The sequence below is a fragment of the Aethina tumida genome, chromosome 1 (genome assembly GCF_024364675.1).
Source record: "Aethina tumida isolate Nest 87 chromosome 1, icAetTumi1.1, whole genome shotgun sequence".
NCBI classification, from domain to species: Eukaryota; Metazoa; Arthropoda; class Insecta; order Coleoptera; family Nitidulidae; genus Aethina; species Aethina tumida.
In genome coordinates this window covers 932159-951973 of record NC_065435.1, presented here as the reverse complement: position 1 = coordinate 951973, position 19815 = coordinate 932159, and the positions used below count along the sequence as shown (strand labels likewise).

General features: G+C 31.3%; 6 protein-coding genes and 1 long non-coding RNA gene across 12 annotated transcripts in view; 5 read left to right on the top strand and 2 right to left on the bottom strand.

Moving 5' to 3' along the window:
- Window positions 1-8053, bottom strand: part of LOC109594712 (C2 domain-containing protein 5) — a 32490-nt gene extending 24437 nt beyond the window's left edge. For 2 of the 3 annotated variants that reach the window (XM_049970419.1, XM_049970424.1), the window contains exons 1-2: window positions 7837-8053; window positions 7744-7779 (exon numbers count right to left, since the gene is read on the bottom strand). The gene's annotated coding sequence lies outside the window, so the exon portion shown is untranslated. The remainder of the gene's footprint in view (window positions 1-7743; window positions 7780-7836) is intronic. The other variant, XM_049970423.1, reaches the window with a different exon arrangement.
- On the top strand, window positions 148-1773 carry LOC109594694 (uncharacterized). Of its 2 annotated transcripts, none has more exons than XM_020009931.2 (3): window positions 148-318; window positions 606-1022; window positions 1070-1773. In XM_020009931.2, exons 1-3 carry the CDS (start codon window positions 236-238, stop codon window positions 1503-1505), a joined length of 936 nt encoding a protein of 311 aa, XP_019865490.1. In that variant the 5' UTR covers window positions 148-235; the 3' UTR covers window positions 1506-1773. The 2 variants fall into 2 exon arrangements, with proteins under 2 accessions (XP_019865490.1, XP_049826390.1); XM_049970433.1 differs by lacking the exon at window positions 148-318 and adding an exon at window positions 353-535.
- LOC126266451 (uncharacterized) lies at window positions 2007-3112 on the top strand. Its single transcript, XM_049970439.1, has 3 exons — window positions 2007-2036; window positions 2093-2512; window positions 2569-3112. The coding sequence occupies exons 1-3, from the start codon at window positions 2008-2010 to the stop codon at window positions 3002-3004; spliced, it is 885 nt and encodes a 294-aa protein (XP_049826396.1). The 5' UTR covers window position 2007; the 3' UTR covers window positions 3005-3112.
- On the top strand, window positions 3678-4285 carry LOC126264135 (uncharacterized). Its single transcript, XM_049961603.1, has 5 exons — window positions 3678-3710; window positions 3767-3830; window positions 3887-3946; window positions 4001-4214; window positions 4256-4285. Exons 2-5 carry the CDS (start codon window positions 3796-3798, stop codon window positions 4283-4285), a joined length of 339 nt encoding a protein of 112 aa, XP_049817560.1. The 5' UTR covers window positions 3678-3710; window positions 3767-3795.
- LOC109594693 (uncharacterized) lies at window positions 4256-6836 on the top strand. The gene is made up of 2 exons (XM_020009930.2): window positions 4256-4441; window positions 6072-6836. Exons 1-2 carry the CDS (start codon window positions 4287-4289, stop codon window positions 6478-6480), a joined length of 564 nt encoding a protein of 187 aa, XP_019865489.2. The 5' UTR covers window positions 4256-4286; the 3' UTR covers window positions 6481-6836.
- Window positions 8054-8727: 674 nt separating the features above from the next.
- On the bottom strand, window positions 8728-17753 carry LOC109594695 (adenosylhomocysteinase-like 1). Of its 3 annotated transcripts, none has more exons than XM_020009932.2 (11): window positions 17618-17748; window positions 15199-15243; window positions 13967-14057; window positions 12448-12594; window positions 12024-12395; window positions 11816-11966; window positions 11606-11758; window positions 10524-10689; window positions 10216-10462; window positions 10029-10149; window positions 8728-9969 (listed from the first exon to the last, which is right to left on the bottom strand). In XM_020009932.2, exons 1-11 carry the CDS (start codon window positions 17714-17716, stop codon window positions 9963-9965), a joined length of 1599 nt encoding a protein of 532 aa, XP_019865491.1. In that variant the 5' UTR covers window positions 17717-17748; the 3' UTR covers window positions 8728-9962. The 3 variants fall into 3 exon arrangements, with proteins under 3 accessions (XP_019865491.1, XP_049826385.1, XP_049826384.1); XM_049970428.1 differs by lacking the exon at window positions 17618-17748 and adding an exon at window positions 15725-15802; XM_049970427.1 differs by lacking the exon at window positions 15199-15243 and having other exon boundaries at window positions 17618-17753.
- On the top strand, window positions 12662-19291 carry LOC126266454 (uncharacterized). Its single transcript, XR_007548811.1, has 2 exons — window positions 12662-12742; window positions 17509-19291. It is a non-coding gene; the product is annotated as an uncharacterized LOC126266454 (long non-coding RNA).
- The last annotated feature ends 524 nt before the right edge of the window (window positions 19292-19815 follow it).

Genomic DNA, 19815 nt, shown 5'->3' with positions numbered 1-19815 from the left:
ATATATATATTAAGAAAATTTAAATATTTCCTTATCAAAATTAGCTATGCTATTAAAATGGTCAATGGAATTGAACAATTAAAATTAAATAATAAATTAGATTTTTATTTTATAAAAGCAGGAAGTTTTGTTAGAGTGGGGGTGAGTTGTAATAGTTGGCAATCCTAACTAACGCTGTCAAAAAAAAAACTTCTCATTCCTCTCAGAGCAGAACAATTTTAAAAAAGTTATAACTATGTCAGCATACAGCAACAGTAATGGATCTGCTAATAAGGAAGCCTCAGTCGAGGAAGCTAATAATACTCCTGAAATACCACGGTAAGAATTCTAATATATTTTTTGTATGAACATAACGTTAGATCTTTCAAATTTCTTCTCGGATTGTCAATCCTGACAGAAAATAGTATTTTTGATAAATTGTAAGCAAGTCCTAGCACCTTTATCCACCAGTCCCTTCAGTTTGAAGCTAGGCCAAACCCCTAATGTATCTCATTGCTAGGTTACACAAATCAGACTTATTTAAAACAAACAATAGGTTAAAATAAAACATCAACAACTCCTGATCGAAGCAAAATCAAGAAATCACAATTAATGTCGTGTTTCAGGAATAAATACGACCTATCCCATGCCCTCGACGAGTTTGCCGTGGTGGTCCAATCAATCGGCAAAGCCGAAACATGTTCAGCAGGTATAGCCGACGTTCTCGAAAGATACGAGTATAAAGAGAATTTGGCGCAGTACTTGTTCCACACACCCGACGTGTTCGTTATGATTATAAGGAAGGTGGCTTCCACCATCATAGAGGCAAACGATTTGACCAATGATAATTTAGTAAACATTTGTAACGCACTCAAATTGCTGAAGATCATCGTCAGCTGCGACGCACTCGATTTTGCCTTTGTCGAAGATAGCTCGTTGGCGTGCCTCAACCGCCTGTTGTTACTGAAACCAGTTAACGAAAATCAGTGGTTGATCCATGGGCACGCTTTATACGTTACAAATTTATTGCTCAGAAATCATAGGTAAGTGACTGGCTCGTAAAGTTCTAACTAATTCGTATGGGTTTTAGCGAAAAGGTAGCAAAGTTATTTTTAAAAAACAACTTCTTCAACACCATAATGCACATGCTCAAATCAGGCAATACGGACGACATATACATAGGAGCTAAGAGTCTGTTCCTCTTGCTAACTTGTCCATGGGCAATAAACTTCCTGTTCGATTTACGTGAACGGATAATCAGAATAATTGAGGCCCTCAACGACTCGGTGAAGACTTTCGAGTTTTGCGACCAGCATCTAGTGGCGAACGTAGCGAATGGAGTTGCGACAGTGGTACGATGTTATGAGGCCATGATATACGACAGCAGAACTTCGACCCTCATAGCTGAGATGATGCCGGATGTTGTAGTGGGCGAAACATTCAAGACTACCCTCACATACAGCAACGAGGGCGCCCCATTCTATCCCTTTACACTCCATAATCTGTGCATCCTTGATCTCGATTAATTTTTTGGGTTTTTTCATTTATATAGAAGGCATCTGCGCCTTCTTTTTCCTTTATTCATCTCTCTTAAGTATATTATCAAATTCTTGGTACTTGTTGTTGTAACTAGCACAATGTAATTTTTTATTGTCTTTACTCTAAATTTTATTTTTGTCTTTTGACGCAACCATTAGTTTACATATTGTGACTTTTTTTATACAATAAGAAATCATAGGTGGACATAATGTAGTGTCTAGAAATATATTTTTCAATAAATTATATATAAACTTATATCTGTGAATTTCTTTTATCCTTATAGAAAAGAGCTTGTTCTTAATCATTGATGATGAAGATGAATCATTATTCCATCATGAAACTCCATTTTGAAATTCCTAAATTTGAATTTCCCGCTTTCCACCCCTTCAATTGTTTTAAAAACTAATAACAGGCACCTGTTGTGGCAACAAAACTAAACAATTATTTTTTAGTAAACTGTTCGACGAATAACCTCAACTGTTGTAAAAGATGGCTTCCAACAATAATACACAAAACATGTAAGTTTTTATACTTATTTTAAAACTAAAACTGAAATCAAACTGAAAACTTGCAGGCCAAACGAAACAAATAACATTTCAATTCAGGATGAAATTTTAAAGTTGTGCGACTCAAAAACGCGGCCCGAAGCCATCGATAACATAGTTGAAATTAAGAGAAATATACGTAATTTGCCTCAGCTACTTTTTCACACAACTAGCGTGTTCGATGGGATCATTGAAGAGATAGAATCCGTTTACGAGCTGATAATAAATGACAATTTGACCACCACGAAGACTTTGACGGTTTGTGGTGCCCTAGAACTTCTAACAGTCGTTGTGGCAGCCCCAGAGCTCGACTACAACTTTCTCATGGACAAGAAAGTAGCATGTATTGACGGCCTGTTGTGGATGTCATTCGATGAAGTTTTGAAAGGGACAATGCACGATTTTGCGTTAGGCGTTATGGGTTCAATGTTGGGTGTAATCTTGGAAAAGTACATAATGTAATATTTAATTCAGCGTCGTAAATATTGAGTTTTGCCTTTTTCAGTGAGAAGCTAAGTAGGTTCCTTAAAAACAACAAGTTTCTCGAAACTGCGAGGTACCTGGTGACCTCTATATATTCACAGGATATGTACGTAGGGGCAAGAATGATATGTGCCCTATTAGGAAGCTATTCCACTAGAAATAACATATGTAGACAGCCAAAAATACTACGCACCCTCATTAAATCCCTTAATAAAGCGGTTAAGATGATGGAGGAAAAGCGAGAACCAAGGATAGTGGTGATGGTACTTGGATGCTATCAATTACTGTCCCTCCATAAAGGAACAAGAGCATTTTTGCCTGCTATGTTTCCCCAATCGGTGTTGGACAAAACATTTGACAAAGCCATCATTGCTGGTCACAGTTGCACTACATTGCGTAAAATTATGCTTCGCAACCTGGAAGTAAATTTTCCAATGCTTCCCAATAATTTTATTTAAAGTGTGCCTTTGTACTGTTTAAATTATTTAATCTATTTTAACAATAAAAATATTTAATAGTGATCAATATTTCTTTTTAATATACTGACATATTTCCAAATATTTCCTACAAACTTGAAATTATGAATACATAAAAGATTGCTTCGATTATTGTTGATGAAAGTAATGTAAAATCTTATTAGTAAGTAACCACAAAAGAATCGATCAAATTAATTAATGTATTTTAACAATAAAAGTATTAAATATTGTTAGATTCTCCTTTTTAATATACTCATATATTTCCAAATATCTCCTCCAAACTCGAAATTAGAAGTGCATAAAGATTGTTTCGATTTTTTTCTTTTGATGAAAGTATTGTATAATCTTATTAGTTACCACAAAAGAATCAACCATGTCAAAAAATGTTCTAAAATGTCAATCAAATGCCCAAATATATAAAAAATGGCGCGAACCTAGCTGGTATAAAATGTGTCAGCAAATACTTAAATGAACACCACATTAGAATTTTAATGTTTACAGAATTTATATTTGTATTGCCAAAGGCATAAGGACACAAAATTAAAATATAATTAAAAACTATATATTTTAAATTTGACCACCTTAAGTTGGTAATTACATGACAAAACAAGTGTTGGTTTCACTGGCAACTAAACCATTTTGAATTAAACATGTCATTTCAGGACACCCCAACAATTATTTTGTCAATGTATGAAGCAGCCCACATCAACCCAGTTCAAATAGTTCATTTTGATCTGTTTCCAGGTTAAACTGATAACTTCTTTAGTTCCAAAATGAAGGAAGAAGTAATTGTCGTATCCGATGACGAGTAAGTGAAGGATAACCTTACGGTTGCATTAATTTTAAAATTTTTGTATTTTTCAGGTTACCAGTAAGACGCAAGGGACCCAGAATCACACAAGTGAGGGGCATGGTCCTGAACGAGTAAGAATATCGTAAATCGTTTGTTGTCTCGAAAGTCACCAGTTAAATTTTCAGGAAAGCAAAAGCTAAATGGGACCTAACAAAATTCACCGGACACATGGATTATAAGACCGGACGCATCCTATACATAGTCACTGAAAGTTGCCGCCAAGATGCCCTCACGTATGTGTTCGCCAACAGAAATAGAATCGAAGATGCGACAGAACATCTATTTTATACTGCCAACGTCATGGAAGCGATCGTCAAGGAAGTGCACAAAGGGTTTAAGGCTTGTCGCGATAACGAACTGAATGTATCCCAACTCGAAAGTACCTGCTTAGTATTGGTGCTACTACGTGAAATGGCATCTTCGAATAATGTCCGTGATGATTTCCTCTTAAACAATGTTCCTTCGTGTGTCGATGGTATAGTCTCCATGAAACCCAAAAATTGCAATCAATATGCAATGCGTGACTACGCGATGAAAGTCTTAAAAACAGTTTTCAGTCTTCCTAGGTATGTACAGCGGATTCTTATATTTCCATCTTTAAGTTCAAATTGTACTTTATGATGAATAGATGGACTTACAAACTTTTCCATTTCAAGTTCATTTCAAGAAACATGTATATGTACACTTTGCTAGAATATTTCAAATTTATTGAAACTGTAATGATCAGTCTTACAATTATTGTAGATGTCCACTACTCAGGGAATCTTAGCTTTCCTCTACCTGGATAAAAAATAACCAAGTAGGAAATGTGATAAAGCAACCAATTCATCAGCGATCTTGTATGTAGTTTTCTGTCTTGGTCTTAACAAACATCTATGTCGTCTAAGTGATTAAGTGTTGAAGATTTTAAATGAATTGTTCAAATATTCTAGATATTCTTTACGTTTATGTTTATCACAGTAATATGTATATTACCTACAAATCCCTCCATACTAATTATTTTGTCACTTTCTTATTCACTGATGGAGTTTCATACTGACTTTTTCGGTTTAAATGTTTCAAAACCATTTTAAATCTAATAATTATCCTTACAATTACTGTAAATGCCATCTACTCATTTGTTTATAAAAAAAATTTCCAGTTTAGAGGCTTCCGATTATTTTGCTCTACCTGGTTAGGAAATGCCTAAGATGTAAGATGAGTCAGCGAACTTCTCTGCAGTTAGACGACTTTCTTGGTCTTAAGAAACATTTTTGTTGTCTAAGCACTATAAAATTTATTACACTGGTTTAAATATGATTAAGTGTTGATGATCTAAATATATTCTTCAAATGTCCTAGATGTATAGTATCTTGGTTTCCATTTCTAGAAAAATTTTACCTTCTTAAGTAGTTTATTCATTTCCTCCACACCTACTATTTTCTCATTTTCTAATTCATTGCTGAGCTTTCTTGTTTTAGATAATTTCAAGTCCATTTTAATTATAATAGCCTTACAATTATTGTAGTATGCCCAGATAAGTTCTTCTGAATAGAGTGTATATATTTCCACTTTGCTAGAGTCCAAACTTTGGAGATTTACGTTAGGTTTCCTCTGGCTGATTAGGAAATATTTAAGAATTAAATGAAGTTCCAATGGTAATCTTATTCTTAAGACTACTACTTGTTGTCCATTTCTAGGTAATATTTTTATTTTACCTACAAAACTTCACCATTTTCTCCAATCCATTGATGGACTTTTGTATACTTTTTAAGTTTTAAATATTTCAAGACATTGTAATTGTAATAATTATCCTTACAATTATTGTAAATACCAAATACTCTGTTAATCTTAACATTTTTGGGAGTTTCTCTTCATGGAGATGTTTCTATCTTTAGGTAAAATTAGTATCTCAATTAGAACATGTTACCATTACTAATTAGTTCTAATACAATACTTTTATACAGGTTATACCCTTACAATTTTTTTCTCATTGGGCCCCTTCACCTCGACAATAGTACATTTTTATTTTCTTGTTTAGGATTTTACTTTATCTCAAATTTTAAGTAACTGTAAGCCCATTCAAGAAATTGTTAACAAATTTCTTGAATACTTGCGGTTTCTAAGTAACTAGTATAGTTTAACACCATAATCAAGAAGCAATGCCTCGTTAAATGCATAGATATTGAACTATTAAAATTCATTCAACTGTTTCAGCCCGACCCTATGCACGTTCATCATCAACACTGACTACACATCAAAGTTAGGAAACTTGCTGGAGTCCTCAGACTTGAACGACATCCAAATCGGCGCTCAGGGTCTGAAGTCCCACTTGAGCCTACCAATGGGAGTGAACTACGTCTGCTCTGTGCCAGGACGCATCAACTTCATGTTGACGCAACTCAACAAAGCCACTAAAACTATGTTGGAAAGAACAAGCGACCACATTATAGGTATCATAGTTGCTTGCTATCAAAAGATAGCGGCTGACAGGAGATCCAACGGCTATTCGCCAGAGAAGGTTCACCCAAGCATTTTGGACGACACATTCCTCGAACCTTTGAAAAGAGCACGCGCAAGAAGGTTTCGACAACCTCGAATCATCAATCAAATTGTTCATCAATAAATTGATAACAATTAACTTAAACGTTAAGGAATTGTTTGGCCTTTTAGCCATTGATTAAAATGTTCTTTTTCACTTTTTCATTACATGTAGCTGTATTTACAATACTCTGTATAAAAATATATGTACATATATTTTTCAATACAGGTAGAACTGTATGAGAATGTATGTAGTTACATACTTTTTCCTACATTACAGTTGTATGTTTTTTTATGTTTATGATGTAAATATGCAACTTAAATAATTAAGAAGCAAAGTTATAGTCATGGCTGTATTCAATAATGTTTACAAATGAGCATGCTTAAGATATAAGATATATATTATAATAAAAGATTCATACAACTATCAAATATTACCATCCACCAAACATCTCAAGTTTCGTTACAGATTTTATTGCACAAAATTCTGTTCCCTTAAAAACAAACTCTTAATTATTTATCATTCATACAATTCATTTTTTGTAATGCATATTTACATTGTAAACTATATAAAAATTTCGATTTGTTTAGTAGATGTAGTTTGTTTCAAATGTAATTTTAATACAGTTTCAATTAAAAAAACTATTTTATTTATTTTGTTACTTAAAATGAGCATGCTTAAGGTGAATCTTAAAATAATGAAATATACATACTACAGATGAAAGTTACAGCTACCCCAACCAAATATAAAACAGGCGTATATGATTAAATATATATCAAAAGTGATCTCAATTAGTTTATAATTTTAGTCTTTTATATTATTTTTTACTTTGAGTATAATTTACTATAAAATGTTGAAAAAATTACTACGCTAATTCAAGCTTGACAATTTTCTGCTGAATGAATGTGACAGTAAATGCAATGATTTTTATGTAGTTTAACCTAAATGTATAGTATTCGTTTACTTGAAACTTCAAAATAAAAAAAGCTAATTTTAAAATGTTTGTTGTTGTTAACGTCGTAATGACTGGGATGGGATATGATGTTAGGGATAATTATACAATTATTCGAAATTTATTTATGTATTTAAATGTTTATATTGCATAAGCTTAACTTTATTATTAAAGGGGAAACAAGAAAAAATACCTTAACCACACTAATGAAGCAAAACAGTTATAACATTAATTTTAACGTTAATTATTTGTTGAGGTTAAAATAAGCTATTATAACCATAACCAAATAAATAGAAATGATGCCCAAGCGAAATTGTTAGTGAAGAAACTAAAAATAAGAACAAAATAACAGCAAATTAAGATAAAACCATGCCACCACTCTTTAAAGCGCATACCTTATTTCGTTATTTGAAGTGAGTTACACCCACTACCTGAAACAAACATGTTTTGTTAGAATAATAATTAATATAGTTTAAATATATACTGACCGAATTACGGTTTCACATCTTTGCGTCACCCTTAAACTAATCCACATCGAGAGGGTAGCGCACAGGCGTACCAACCACAGAAAAACCTACTGCCAACAACAAACGTTAATCAGAATATGGTGTTATCTTTCTATTTTACGATCTATTTCAAAGACTACAACATAAGTAAATTAGCAAAAGTTTGTTTTTATTATAACTTCGTGTTCTGAAAAACTAATCGATAGATAAACCGATATTATATAGAGGGCGGATTTAGATGCATCAAACTTTATATTCACGCATCTTGTATGCGATGACGTCATAAAGATTAAAAAAAAACAAGTGTCAGAGGTCAAAGATAAAAAATTTAAATTAATAATTTAGGCTCAGCACTCATTAAGGAATGCAAGAACACAAATATTACACCTTTTTAATAAATAATAATAATATAAATTATCTATGAAAATTAAAGTACAAGAAATAGAATATTGTTTATTTTGGTCTATTAAATTTATAAAAAGAAAAATTAATTTAATGTACTATCAAGATCAAATATTCAAATAATATTAGTGAAATAGAAATTTAAATTATCCATTTCAAACAAAACAAATATAAGCCAAATTGGGCAAATGTTACGAAAATATTTTATGAAATTTAAATTTGAGGCATATTTATTCAGGAAAGATCATCAGTTATCTAAGTGGTCATTCAGATGTCCTGGAGACACGAATCTCTAAAGATGCTAGTCACTCGCGTAACAAAACGTCAGGAAATAATTCCAATAAATGTAGACCTAAAAACCCAAATAAATATAGATACCTTGTATTATTATTATTATTTTAAATTCGTGCAATTGAAACCAAATTAAATTATTTCTTAACTATACAAACTTATAAATAAGGAACAAGTTGGTGATTTTTAATAGTTTATTTTGTTCTAATAATACATAAATCGTATTAACTGATCATAAGTATGACAAAATTCTTAACAAACTTACATAGAGATTAAATCATTAGATTGCTAACACTTTGTCACACCAAATAACATGTAGCAAATGGTATAAAATGAGTTAGAATTTAAAATCATTTAGCGTCATTTTCTAAGTCACAATACCATTTTCATAAATATAACAAGTTTTAAAATTGTAGCATACAAAAGAAAAAACATTAGCAACTATATCTACTTTAAATCATTTCAAATAATACTCTTTTAGATATCACTAACAGTAAATATATTATTACAATGCTATTACAAATAAAAGACAACAGTATGCAGATGTAAATTAAATGAATTTCTAAAACGAAAATGTAATATGCTGTCATTAATTGAATTTAAAACTAATTATTTTGAAGATATGTTAATTAATGTTACATTTACACACAAATACGACAATGACTAGTACTTTTTTTGGCAAGCAGATCTCCCTGTAAATCTCAGATTCTTTTTATAATGATTACATTATACGTCAAGCATACGAAATATATTGTCTTGTATTTGTAATGTTTAATAATAAAACAAAATTTTAATACAGGGGTCATATTCTAGAATACATAAATATAATTAAGTTTGTACTTGAAAAGTACTTCCAATACTGAATTATGTAGGCCCTTCATTGCAATTAGTTCTGCCATATGTATGTAAATTACCATTAAATTATAATATTGATACAAGTCTTTGAAAAAAACATAGCTCAAATTGTAAACTGTTGAAACAGAAAAAAACAAAATTTTTAGAGGCAATTAAACGACTCGTAATTTGGTGTTATTGTGAGAAGTTGAAAAGAAGATGCTTAAAATAGTATCATTAATAAAATTATACAAACTGACAAACACAACACAATCATTTTTGCATATCTGACAAACGAATAATTTAAAACATAATTATGTCATCTAATTAACCATAACCACTGCCATGAAAAAATTCTACGTGAAAAAAAAACAGTTAAGTACTATCAGCTATTTTAAAATTTTGAATTTTGAGCATTAAAAATTGTTTTAGCAAAGTTTGTATCCTTATCTCTAAAATAAAATTAAGGCGATATTGTAGTTTGCATGGAACGCAAGTGCTATGCTCTTTCAAATTTAACACTATCTGGCGGAGACTAACATTGACTTATGCAGTACGTTTTAAAAGTAAAAATTGAAGAGCTAATACCTGAAACAACAAAATATAAATATGTAAATTTGTGTTATGGTATTTCATTTATTAAGTACCTGTAGTAGTTAGGCTTGAAAGGTCCAACTTTGTTTAATCCCATGTATTTAGCCTGTTCGTCCGTCAATTCCGTTAGATGTGCATCGAAGGTGGGAAGGTGTAAGCTTGCCACATACTCGTCTAAAACACAGAATACACATTACAAGAATAAGTTGAACTGTTATTAAACAACTTGTGGAAACTCACCCATTTTCTTGGGTAACAAGTAGACATCGGACTTATACCTTCCGGGCGGGGCATTGAACAACTCAATCAAGGCGAGAGCTTGGGTCGCCGACGTGATTGATACGACAAACGAAGGCAAACTGGAGAAGCTCAAATTAACCAGTCGTCCTTCGGCCAGAAGTATTATCCTTTTGCCGTCCGGCCAAATCACGTGGTCCACTTGGGAACGCACCTTCTCCCATGTTAGGTCAGGCGTACGCAAGCTATTCTATAAATGGGAAGAAACTTGTAATCTAAGTACATTGACGACATTCATCGAATTTACATACAATATCAATTTCAGTGTTGGAATGTCCCATATTGCACACGATGCAGCCGTTTTTCATTTTGTCCATGTGTTCCCTGGTCACAACGTTTTTATTTCCGGTGGCAGTGATCACGATATCCACGTTGCGAATCACCTCATTTAGTTTGACTACTCTGTATCCATCCATACTGCATTAAAAATAAAATAATGAAGGATCATAGTTTTGAAGTGGAGATTTAATCATAGTCAACGAAATACCCGCCTAACTTTGTATTCTAAATGAGAATTTATTCAAAGTATTTGTTTAGATTGCAATATAACATAATCACAACGTAATAATTAAAAAATATTTTAAGATCCATACATCAAATCAAGTATGAATAGTATTATCTGTCTTCCAACTAACTTAATAATATTTACTGAGCATGTATCAATTAAAATGAATGGTCAAGTTGACATTATTTATACTGATTTCTCGAAAACGTTCAACAGAATAATTCTCAACAAATTAAACTCCCTTAGATTTAACAATAAAAATAAATAGATATTCGACTTGACATGTGGGTGCCACAGGGATCCACAATTGGGCCATTTATTTTCGTTTTATTCATTAATGATTTGCCATTATCCATTAATTATAATAATCTATTGTTAGTATTGTTAAGTCACACAATATCTAGGTTTCACGTGGCAGGGACGACAATAACCAAGAGTCCAAAGTAGTGGACGTTCATGAATCGAAGCACCACTAAGAACATCGGATGCGATTCTTATAATTACTTTTTACTTTTAGCTATTAATTTTGATTAACATTTTGTATCTTGTACAGTCATTGGAATGTTCCATTGGGCAAATAAATGGTCATTATTATTAAGAGCAAAAGAACAACAGTTCATTAAATTGAACCATGGGTGAGTCTTCAGACAATGTAAAAGGGGCAATGGTAACTTCAATTAAATATTCGTATTGTATAAAATAAATTCTCGATTAAGAATTAATAGTGGTGTTTGGAATTTTGTTTATTCATTGCCAGTCAATATTCTGATTACTATTTATATGTAATTTTACAGGACTTTTCATAACCACAAAACAAAGAAAAATTACCTTGCTTGAAGGGCACAAATTGGGTCGATTTCGGTGACGTATACAACACATCCGAAACCTTTTAAAGCTTGAGAGCAACCCTTTCCTACTTCACCGTAGCCGCAGATTACGACCTGTTTTCCTCCAAACATAACATCTGTAGATCGTTTTAAACTACAAAAATATATATTAATAACTGCAGTAAAAAGCGGAGTTGAATGAATGAATTACCTATCGATGATAGATTCTCGACAACTATATAAATTATCGTATTTCGTTTTAGTGACTGAATCATTAACGTTCATTGCTGGGACGGTTAGTTTTCCACCTTTGGATAGCTGATACAAACGGTGAACACCTGTGACGCTCTCCTCGACTATACCTAAAAATTTACAACCAAAACAATAACAAAATTCAGAAGACAGGAACAGCGACGCACCTTTAATTAACTTAAACATAGCCGGATACTTCTTAAGCATGAGATGTGTAGCATCACCGCCATCGTCCAGAATCATGTTCGGTTGCCAATTCTCAGCGTTCACGCATTTATCTATGCACCACCAAAAGTCCTCCTCGGTCTCGCCCCTCCATGCGAACACCGGAAAACCAGCTTCGGCGAGTGCGGCCGCCACCTCATTCTGTGTCGAATAAATGTTGCAGGCCGCCCATCTTAAGCTGGCACCTAGGGCGGCCAGGGTCTCTATAAGTACGGCAGTTTGGGCGTTGATGTGGGTACAGCCGACTATTTTCGCGTTCTTTAGCGGCTTATCGTCGGCCGCACGTTTTCTCAATGCCATTATTCCGGGCATCTCTAAAACACAAATTTAGTTTAGTTACGGAATTTTTTAGGGGGAATCAATTACCTTGTTCGGCTATTTCAATCTCACGACGTCCGAAAGCATGTTGGTTGATGTTGCGGACGCAGAAGTCGGATTTGCCGGCTGAATTGTTCTGCACCTTCTCTCTGGGCGACACGTCATCTTCATCTGAACTGCTACCTGTGCACGAAGCTGCAACATACATTTATTTCAGTGTTACTTGTGTATTTTAAAATGTTCCGCCTATAACTTGCGCCTGCTCAGATGTTAGAGACATTAATGCAGCAAATGACTCATTCAAGTGGACTTAAATCAGTTCGTGACGAATGCAAATAGGAAGGTGAGCAAAATTAGAAATAATTTAACGGAACTAACGAATTAATAACAACAACAACAAAGTACCAAAAAAGTTGTTTTTTAACTTTTGCAGACTGTCTAATTAGAGCCAATTTATAAAACATTACGATAATTGTTACTGACGGCTTAAAATATTAAAATATTAGATTGTGACAAATATTTTATGCATTAATATCTTTTTGGGGCACCAGATATTTAGACTTTCATACATCATTAGTCTGCAAAATGTGACATTACCGCCGACATCACATGATTTGTCATTGAATCACTGTTATTGGTCAACGTATTATATTTATGCTTACTGATAAGGCCAAAAATTCGACGTTTTAGATAAGTTTAACATATCACAATTCGACACTTTTATTATGACCACTGATAAAAAATGTCCTAAGTAAGTATATTCACGGAGCATAAAAACACATTTTTAAACTGTTAAATATTTTAGCCAGAACTCTATTTGTTAATGTGAACTGTTATTATTTTTAAAGACTATTATAAAAATTATTATTTTGTTATTCTATAAAATGTTTCACATATTTTTCTAAATTGAACATCTTTTTAAACTGTTAAATATTTTAATCAGAACTCTATTTGTTAATGTGAACTGTTAAAATAATATTCATTTTCTATTATTTTTTACAAGTATTATAAAAATTACTATTTTGTTATCCCATAAAATGTTTCCTCCACAACCAACTAATGACACTTTGCAGATGTTTGAAGTGGTGCCTCAGTTTGTCTTAAGTAACGTTAAAACTGTCCCACCACTTGATTCATTCCTTCCGAAGTTAAATGAAAAAAAGCAGGATTTTTATACATTTTATAAAGTAGAAATAATGTTTAAAAGGTAATATAATATAATAATATATAATATTCTTATCGACAAGTAAATTTAAGTAATAGATTTTTATAAAATATCCTTAAAACTGAAACCATTGTATCTGAATACAGTAAATTTAGATTGAACAAATAATTTTCTTAGTCGAACGAAGGACAAGCACGATGCACATTGTAAATGCGCAAAAGCAATTTGTTAATTTTAATAAGGTGTAATTACTATTGTTAAAAATAAATTTTCATTGCCATTTTCTGCATTGTGTAGAAATAAATGAAAAATTATTTGAACGTGACCATTTTATTTATGTGTACATTGGAAAAGGCCGAGTGGAATCACGTAACATTAATAAAGTCCAACTAGCCAATTTACCTGAACTGTAGGAATCCGTTGATGAAGCGGACAAAGATCGGCTCCGATAGCGGCTGGATTTTTTTAAAGCACTTGATGTTGATTTGGTGTCCTGTAAACGCAATAAAAATTATTAGGGGGTTATTTACTGTTGGAATGAAGTAAGTAATTTGTGCGTGCGTTAGTGTGGGTAAAACAATAAATCAAATGTGTAGTAAATTAAGCAGCTAAAGCCTTGTGATAAAGCGCCTTAGGGGATTACGTTGCATTTATATTTATATTATAAGCTTGTGTAATTAATTACAAATAAGTTACGAATCTGTTATCAAGCACTAAGGCGGTTTAATTGATTGAAACGTCGAGATGTTCGCCGACTTATAGGAATATTGAAATTCTAGTTAATTAATTCCGACAACGAGAACAGGATCATTGTTGTAGGCAAGCATTCCATCAAGTTTGAAAAGAAATAAATGCTCATCACCATTATTACTGCAAATAAACGCAAATTCAAATTAGCTCGCGATATTAACTGATACATAGCCAGCTGAAATCGATTGACGGAAAACGAATGTCGAGGTGTGAATAGTAAATCAAACCATATTATGCGATCTAATTAACTTTTTCTCATCCAAGTCGACGAAATCAATCGATAAATAACGCACGAGTTAATCTCTGGGAATTTTATCCAATTATTTGTCAGTTTAAATATAGAATTAATAAAAATTTTATACATGGTGTTGATAATTAGCACATAAAAAGCCAATTTTGTAAATTACATGCAGAGCAGCCAGATTTTTTTCAAAGATGCACCACGAGTTTATTTAACAAGAGGCAGCCAAATATTTTCCAACTGAAATAAATTTATTGGGCACGTTTGGCACCTGACTATTTGTGACCGAGTCGATTGTTTACAACAAACAATAAAAATAATTAAAGGAACGATTCGTTTTTAATGCCAACAATTTGGATTTTACGTCTTAATGTTTGTCCACAACAACATATTAAAATTAAATAAATGCCAGGACAAGCAAGTTCATTAAAGGTGTCTCAAAATCGATAAATGTACCTTTGAAAAACGGTTATATAACGTCTAAACATGCCTACAGTGAAAACAAGCGAATAATAATGTGTAAAGCTGAAAAATCTGGCTACCAAAAATAAAATTACAATTATATTATATATATAAAAAATAATAAATGAATACAGAAAGACCTAAAGAAGGTAAAGCATACACTGAAGCATGTATATCTTACCAACTTAGACCTTTGACTGACAAAGGCGTTACTTCCTTCCAAACCCTAAAAATAAACGGTATAAATATATCGAGAGAATTCAATCAGTTTACATAATTTTATAATATAATCCTCATACGTGACCAAAGCAATACAATTCAGTGCGATTTTTATACCATTAAAATAGAATAAACATACATACGATATCTGTCAATGAGTTTCTGCTTTATAATTTATTGCAACCCGTTTATTAAACTCTGTCCTGTTGAAAAAATCAATAATATTGCAACATATATAATTGTAAGATAAAGTAAAGCCTTCTACAGAATTTGTAAAAACAAAACCAGGATTTCATTTGATTAACCACTTGTTGAACCTTTTATTTTAAAAAAATAACTTGCAATAAACGTGGAATACGTTTAAATTTATAATAATTTAATAAAAAAATACATTTGCAAGTAGCAGTTTTATATTTGTAAACTAAATGTCCAGCAACAACTCAGCAATTCACCTCCACAAAATGATTTTATTCAACAACAAAACTCACCTCAAAAGCAGTTCGAATCGCTAACATCGTGACATATTCGTACTCATGCTTCGATTTCAATTTCAGTAGATTGCCTATGATTAACCGGACGATTGACACAAGATGATTTGTTTATACTGACTAGCCCGGTGTGTTGGGGTTGAATTATAGGCATATAATGAAGAAAAGCACTTGCGTGCGCATTGTTTTAAATAATGTGTGGGATAGAGAGGCAACACTAAATCCACGAATGCAATTTTGTTCAAACAATTCATGTTTATGTTCCCTTTAATGGGGACAATGAAATATTCAACTTTTTACTCTTAAAATCAATTACTATTGTTAGAATCTGCATGGAATTGTATTTAATATTAATTTTCTGGTTGGATGAACTAGAATAAAATATTACATGCCCTCACTTAATAAATATAAAACAATTATAATATAAAACGAATGCAATATAAAGAAAACCAACGACCACATTCTATTATACGAATAGTTAATCAGATTATTTTTCCTATAAAATTGCCGGGTAAAGCAATAATTAATTCATTTTCAGGTAAAATAATTAAAAAAAAACACATATAAAAAGAAATGTTTGGAGGCGATAAAAATTTTATTCCCATTCAACCGTGAATAATTTAAAGACAAATTCGTACTAGCCAGAATAAATTAAGTGATCTAGTTCAGTAGAAAGTGATCACAAATTTGTGCCAAGGTGAAACATTGCAGTTTTTTCAATGAAAACGAAAACACCTTAATTCTGCAATAAAATTCGAAAAACGCACCTTTGACAAGTTGTTACAAATAATACCAATTAATATTTTTATTTAGCTTTAAACACGACTTGAGAATGACCGATAATAGTCACTTTAAATGCAGTCAGATGCATGTAATTGATTGAACGTTCAAGATTGTTTTCCTCCCCATTAATTTAGTTCATTGACATTTATTGGTTGGATTAAGCTTTTGTTTTGAATAAAAACGTCAGATTATTGTGCTACACTAAATAAATTTAACAATACAATAAGGTATAAATAAATTAAAGTTATCGTCAATCGATTCAGCATGTCATTTAGAAGGATAATGCACATATTTCTTTTCAAAGAATACAAAAAAGTAAATAGAAAGTTATATCATATTACTTACAGTCATGTTTGAAACCACTTCGAACAACTGAATTAAACTGACAATAACATGAAATAATCATGACAGTTTTATCAAATTGAGAACCTTGCATAACAAATAAAAAGATTTATTGAAAATGTAAGTTTACACCAAGGTGAATGATAACAAGACAATTTTTTTGAATTTCTTTAAATATATCACTTCCCCAAACTCCCTTCGAAACAAAATAAAAATAGGACCTATATTTACAATTTAATGTTTTATTTGATGTCATCAAATCCAATATCCAATCAAATTGAGTTGATAACTAAAACCAAATGTATTTTTAAAATTCAAATGGATTAATCCTATCTAATCATAATAAGTTACTGTATTTTATTATAGATAGATTTAACATGTTACTGTAAAGTAAATCAGAGAAGCTATATTAATTTTTAATTACTACTTATTAATAACTAATCACATTGATTGAATGAATATTTGACGAACAAATAATTGTGTGTATAATAAACTGTGGGAGAAATAAACTCTAATTAATTTAGGCACTGGATGAATTGATAAATGGATATATAATTATAACATTGATGCATTAGTTATGGTTAAACAAAATAGTTTATAACATATATAATAGACTGCTAAAATAAAAATCTAACTCTATGTAATTATTGTCTTTTCAGGAGGTAAATCAATGATCGAAGAAATATAAACAAACACTTATGGAATAGTGTAAAACACCGCTATAAACAAACAAATCAAATGAAAAAGTGAGAAAAAATGAATTGTTACCTTCCCAGAAGAGGCTGGATCTTGAACAGGACTGTCAGACACTGTATTTATGTTATTCCTGCTCCCAATAATAGTTCTTATTTCGATATTTTCTGACATAGTTACAGCAACAAACTAATGTTACGTCTCGGCCACAGCAACCTCACTACTAACAACAAAACATCCAGCTCGCCAAATGCCAACTCGGAAATAAATTCCTTCAGGCGTTAAGCCCAATATTTAATTCAATCCAGACGGCTGATCCCTTCAAAGATAACGATTGTTTTGGTGGTACTCATTTGTAACGGACATTAACAATATGTTGTTTTTATTGATTTACAAATGCGTAAACAACTTTTGCGAATAAAAACACATTTCTGTAAATAGCGCAAATCCAAGGTCATTGAATTCACCGGGACAGGCGGCTAACTTCATGTCGTTGCCCGAATTCGAAAATTTTTTTTTGCAGGGATTTTTTAAATGTCACGTTTGAAATATGTATGAACATTACTGAAACGTTGAAATTTAGCTCAATTTTTAAACATATTTTAAGTTTTAGCTGTGTGCTGAGTGTATTACAGTTTTCTCTATTTTCTTTAATTGTTTTTTGGATTTTCTTCTTAATGGGGTACCTGATTGTATCGAATAACTACCAGTTCCCAGCTTTTCGTAAGTTAATTCTGATAATCTAACGTTGTATTATATTATTTATTGTTGCTATTGAATTAAACAATGTAAAAATTTGAACATGTTTCTACATGTACTGTTAAATATATTAATTAATATATGTTGCCATTGGGCATAATTCAATAATGGAGATTTAATTTTTTCATTCATAATTTATTGTTTATTATGCACAGTAGTGGTCAGAAAAATAGCACAAAACTGCAAAATATTTCATAAAAGGATTTAATTCAAAATATGTTCAGTACGTATATAAAATATATTTTGAATATTCTATAGATTTTTTTACTTTTGTGACGCAACAATATATATTCTTAGTAGGATTTATTCTTAGTAAAATTTTTATTCTTTTATTGAATAACTCACTTTTAGTGAGAAAAAAGAATGCACTCAAGAGAAGAGGGAAATAATAATTAACATCTAATATCTTCAAAAACTTAGATACTTAATCAACAAAACTAGCAAGGATGTATTTCGGTAAAGAAATTATTGGTATTAAAAAGAATATCTGAACAAGACTAAAGTTTGCACAAAAACATTATCTTCTAGAATTTTAACATAGAGTACTTTGAAATGATGAATCCAACCTTAATAGAATAAGATCAGATGGTAAACAATACGTTCGTCCTCCAAATACAAGTTTGGATCCTATATACACCACAAAAATTTTGAAATCTGGTGGAGGTCCTTCTGTACCTATTGGTAAAATGAACCGTTTCGTGTAGACATTGGAGAGATGTAATCGAACTATTTATCAACGATAATTTATCAATTAAGTTGATTTTTATGCCTGAATCTACGCTTTGTCGTTTACAGGCGGTTACAAAAGGTATCCAACAAAATATTAATAATTTTAATATTAATAAATCGTATATAAATTATGAAATATATATTTATGGAATGTATTCTATTTCTGTGAGCAGCCACATTGTTTATTTATTTGGTTCAAGTAGAAATTATATTAATAAAAAATTGTAGAAAAAATATATGTATATTATTTTAAATAAATTACTGCATTTAATTCAGAGGTGTACAGACAAATAATGCTAAGGTAAGTTTGAAGATTTCAACAGTCAAAGTCAATCAACAAAGTATGGTAAACTAATTTATTATTAATTAATATATCTATACACATTCATTTAGTTATCGGGGATTGCTTCCAGACCCTAAAAAAAAACAAATTAATATATCAATAACAAAATAAATATAATTAATACTTACAACAACTTTGTAGGGATCACCACTGAGTCTTGTGTCTCTCAGATATTGAAATGATAGTGGTCTGTCAAGGAGTGATCTGCGGTAATACTAAAACAAAAACCAAATATATTTATTATATATATCATATTTCTAAGATATTTAGTATTTAAATATCTATATTCTGTATTTATAGTATAAAAATTCATTGACTAGTTGCTTAATGGTTGAATGTTAATGCAACACAATGTAACAGCAGTAGTTTAGTTATCGTGTGATAATTGAGAATATTGGTTACTAGATAATCTAGCAGAAAACACAATTTACATAAATGTTAA

Coding starts and splice junctions, on each gene's coding strand:
- LOC109594693 (XM_020009930.2), top strand. CDS start 4,287: ATGGCATCTTCGAATAATGTCCGTGATGATTTCCTCTTAAACAATGTT. Junction 4,442..6,071: donor ACAGTTTTCAGTCTTCCTAG/GTATGTACAGCG, acceptor CAACTGTTTCAG/CCCGACCCTATGCACGTTCA.
- LOC109594694 (XM_020009931.2), top strand. CDS start 236: ATGTCAGCATACAGCAACAGTAATGGATCTGCTAATAAGGAAGCCTCA. Junction 319..605: donor AATACTCCTGAAATACCACG/GTAAGAATTCTA, acceptor GTCGTGTTTCAG/GAATAAATACGACCTATCCC. Junction 1,023..1,069: donor TTATTGCTCAGAAATCATAG/GTAAGTGACTGG, acceptor TATGGGTTTTAG/CGAAAAGGTAGCAAAGTTAT.
- LOC126264135 (XM_049961603.1), top strand. CDS start 3,796: ATGAAGGAAGAAGTAATTGTCGTATCCGATGACGA. Junction 3,831..3,886: donor ATTGTCGTATCCGATGACGA/GTAAGTGAAGGA, acceptor TGTATTTTTCAG/GTTACCAGTAAGACGCAAGG. Junction 4,215..4,255: donor AAGTGCACAAAGGGTTTAAG/GCTTGTCGCGAT, acceptor CCAACTCGAAAG/TACCTGCTTAGTATTGGTGC.
- LOC109594695 (XM_020009932.2), bottom strand. CDS start 17,716: ATGTCAGAAAATATCGAAATAAGAACTATTATTGGGAGCAGGAATAAC. Junction 14,058..15,198: donor TCAGTCAAAGGTCTAAGTTG/GTAAGATATACA, acceptor TTGCGTTTACAG/GACACCAAATCAACATCAAG. Junction 10,150..10,215: donor CTTGTTACCCAAGAAAATGG/GTGAGTTTCCAC, acceptor TCTGTGTTTTAG/ACGAGTATGTGGCAAGCTTA.
- LOC126266451 (XM_049970439.1), top strand. CDS start 2,008: ATGGCTTCCAACAATAATACACAAAACAT. Junction 2,037..2,092: donor AACAATAATACACAAAACAT/GTAAGTTTTTAT, acceptor GAAAACTTGCAG/GCCAAACGAAACAAATAACA. Junction 2,513..2,568: donor TTGGGTGTAATCTTGGAAAA/GTACATAATGTA, acceptor TGCCTTTTTCAG/TGAGAAGCTAAGTAGGTTCC.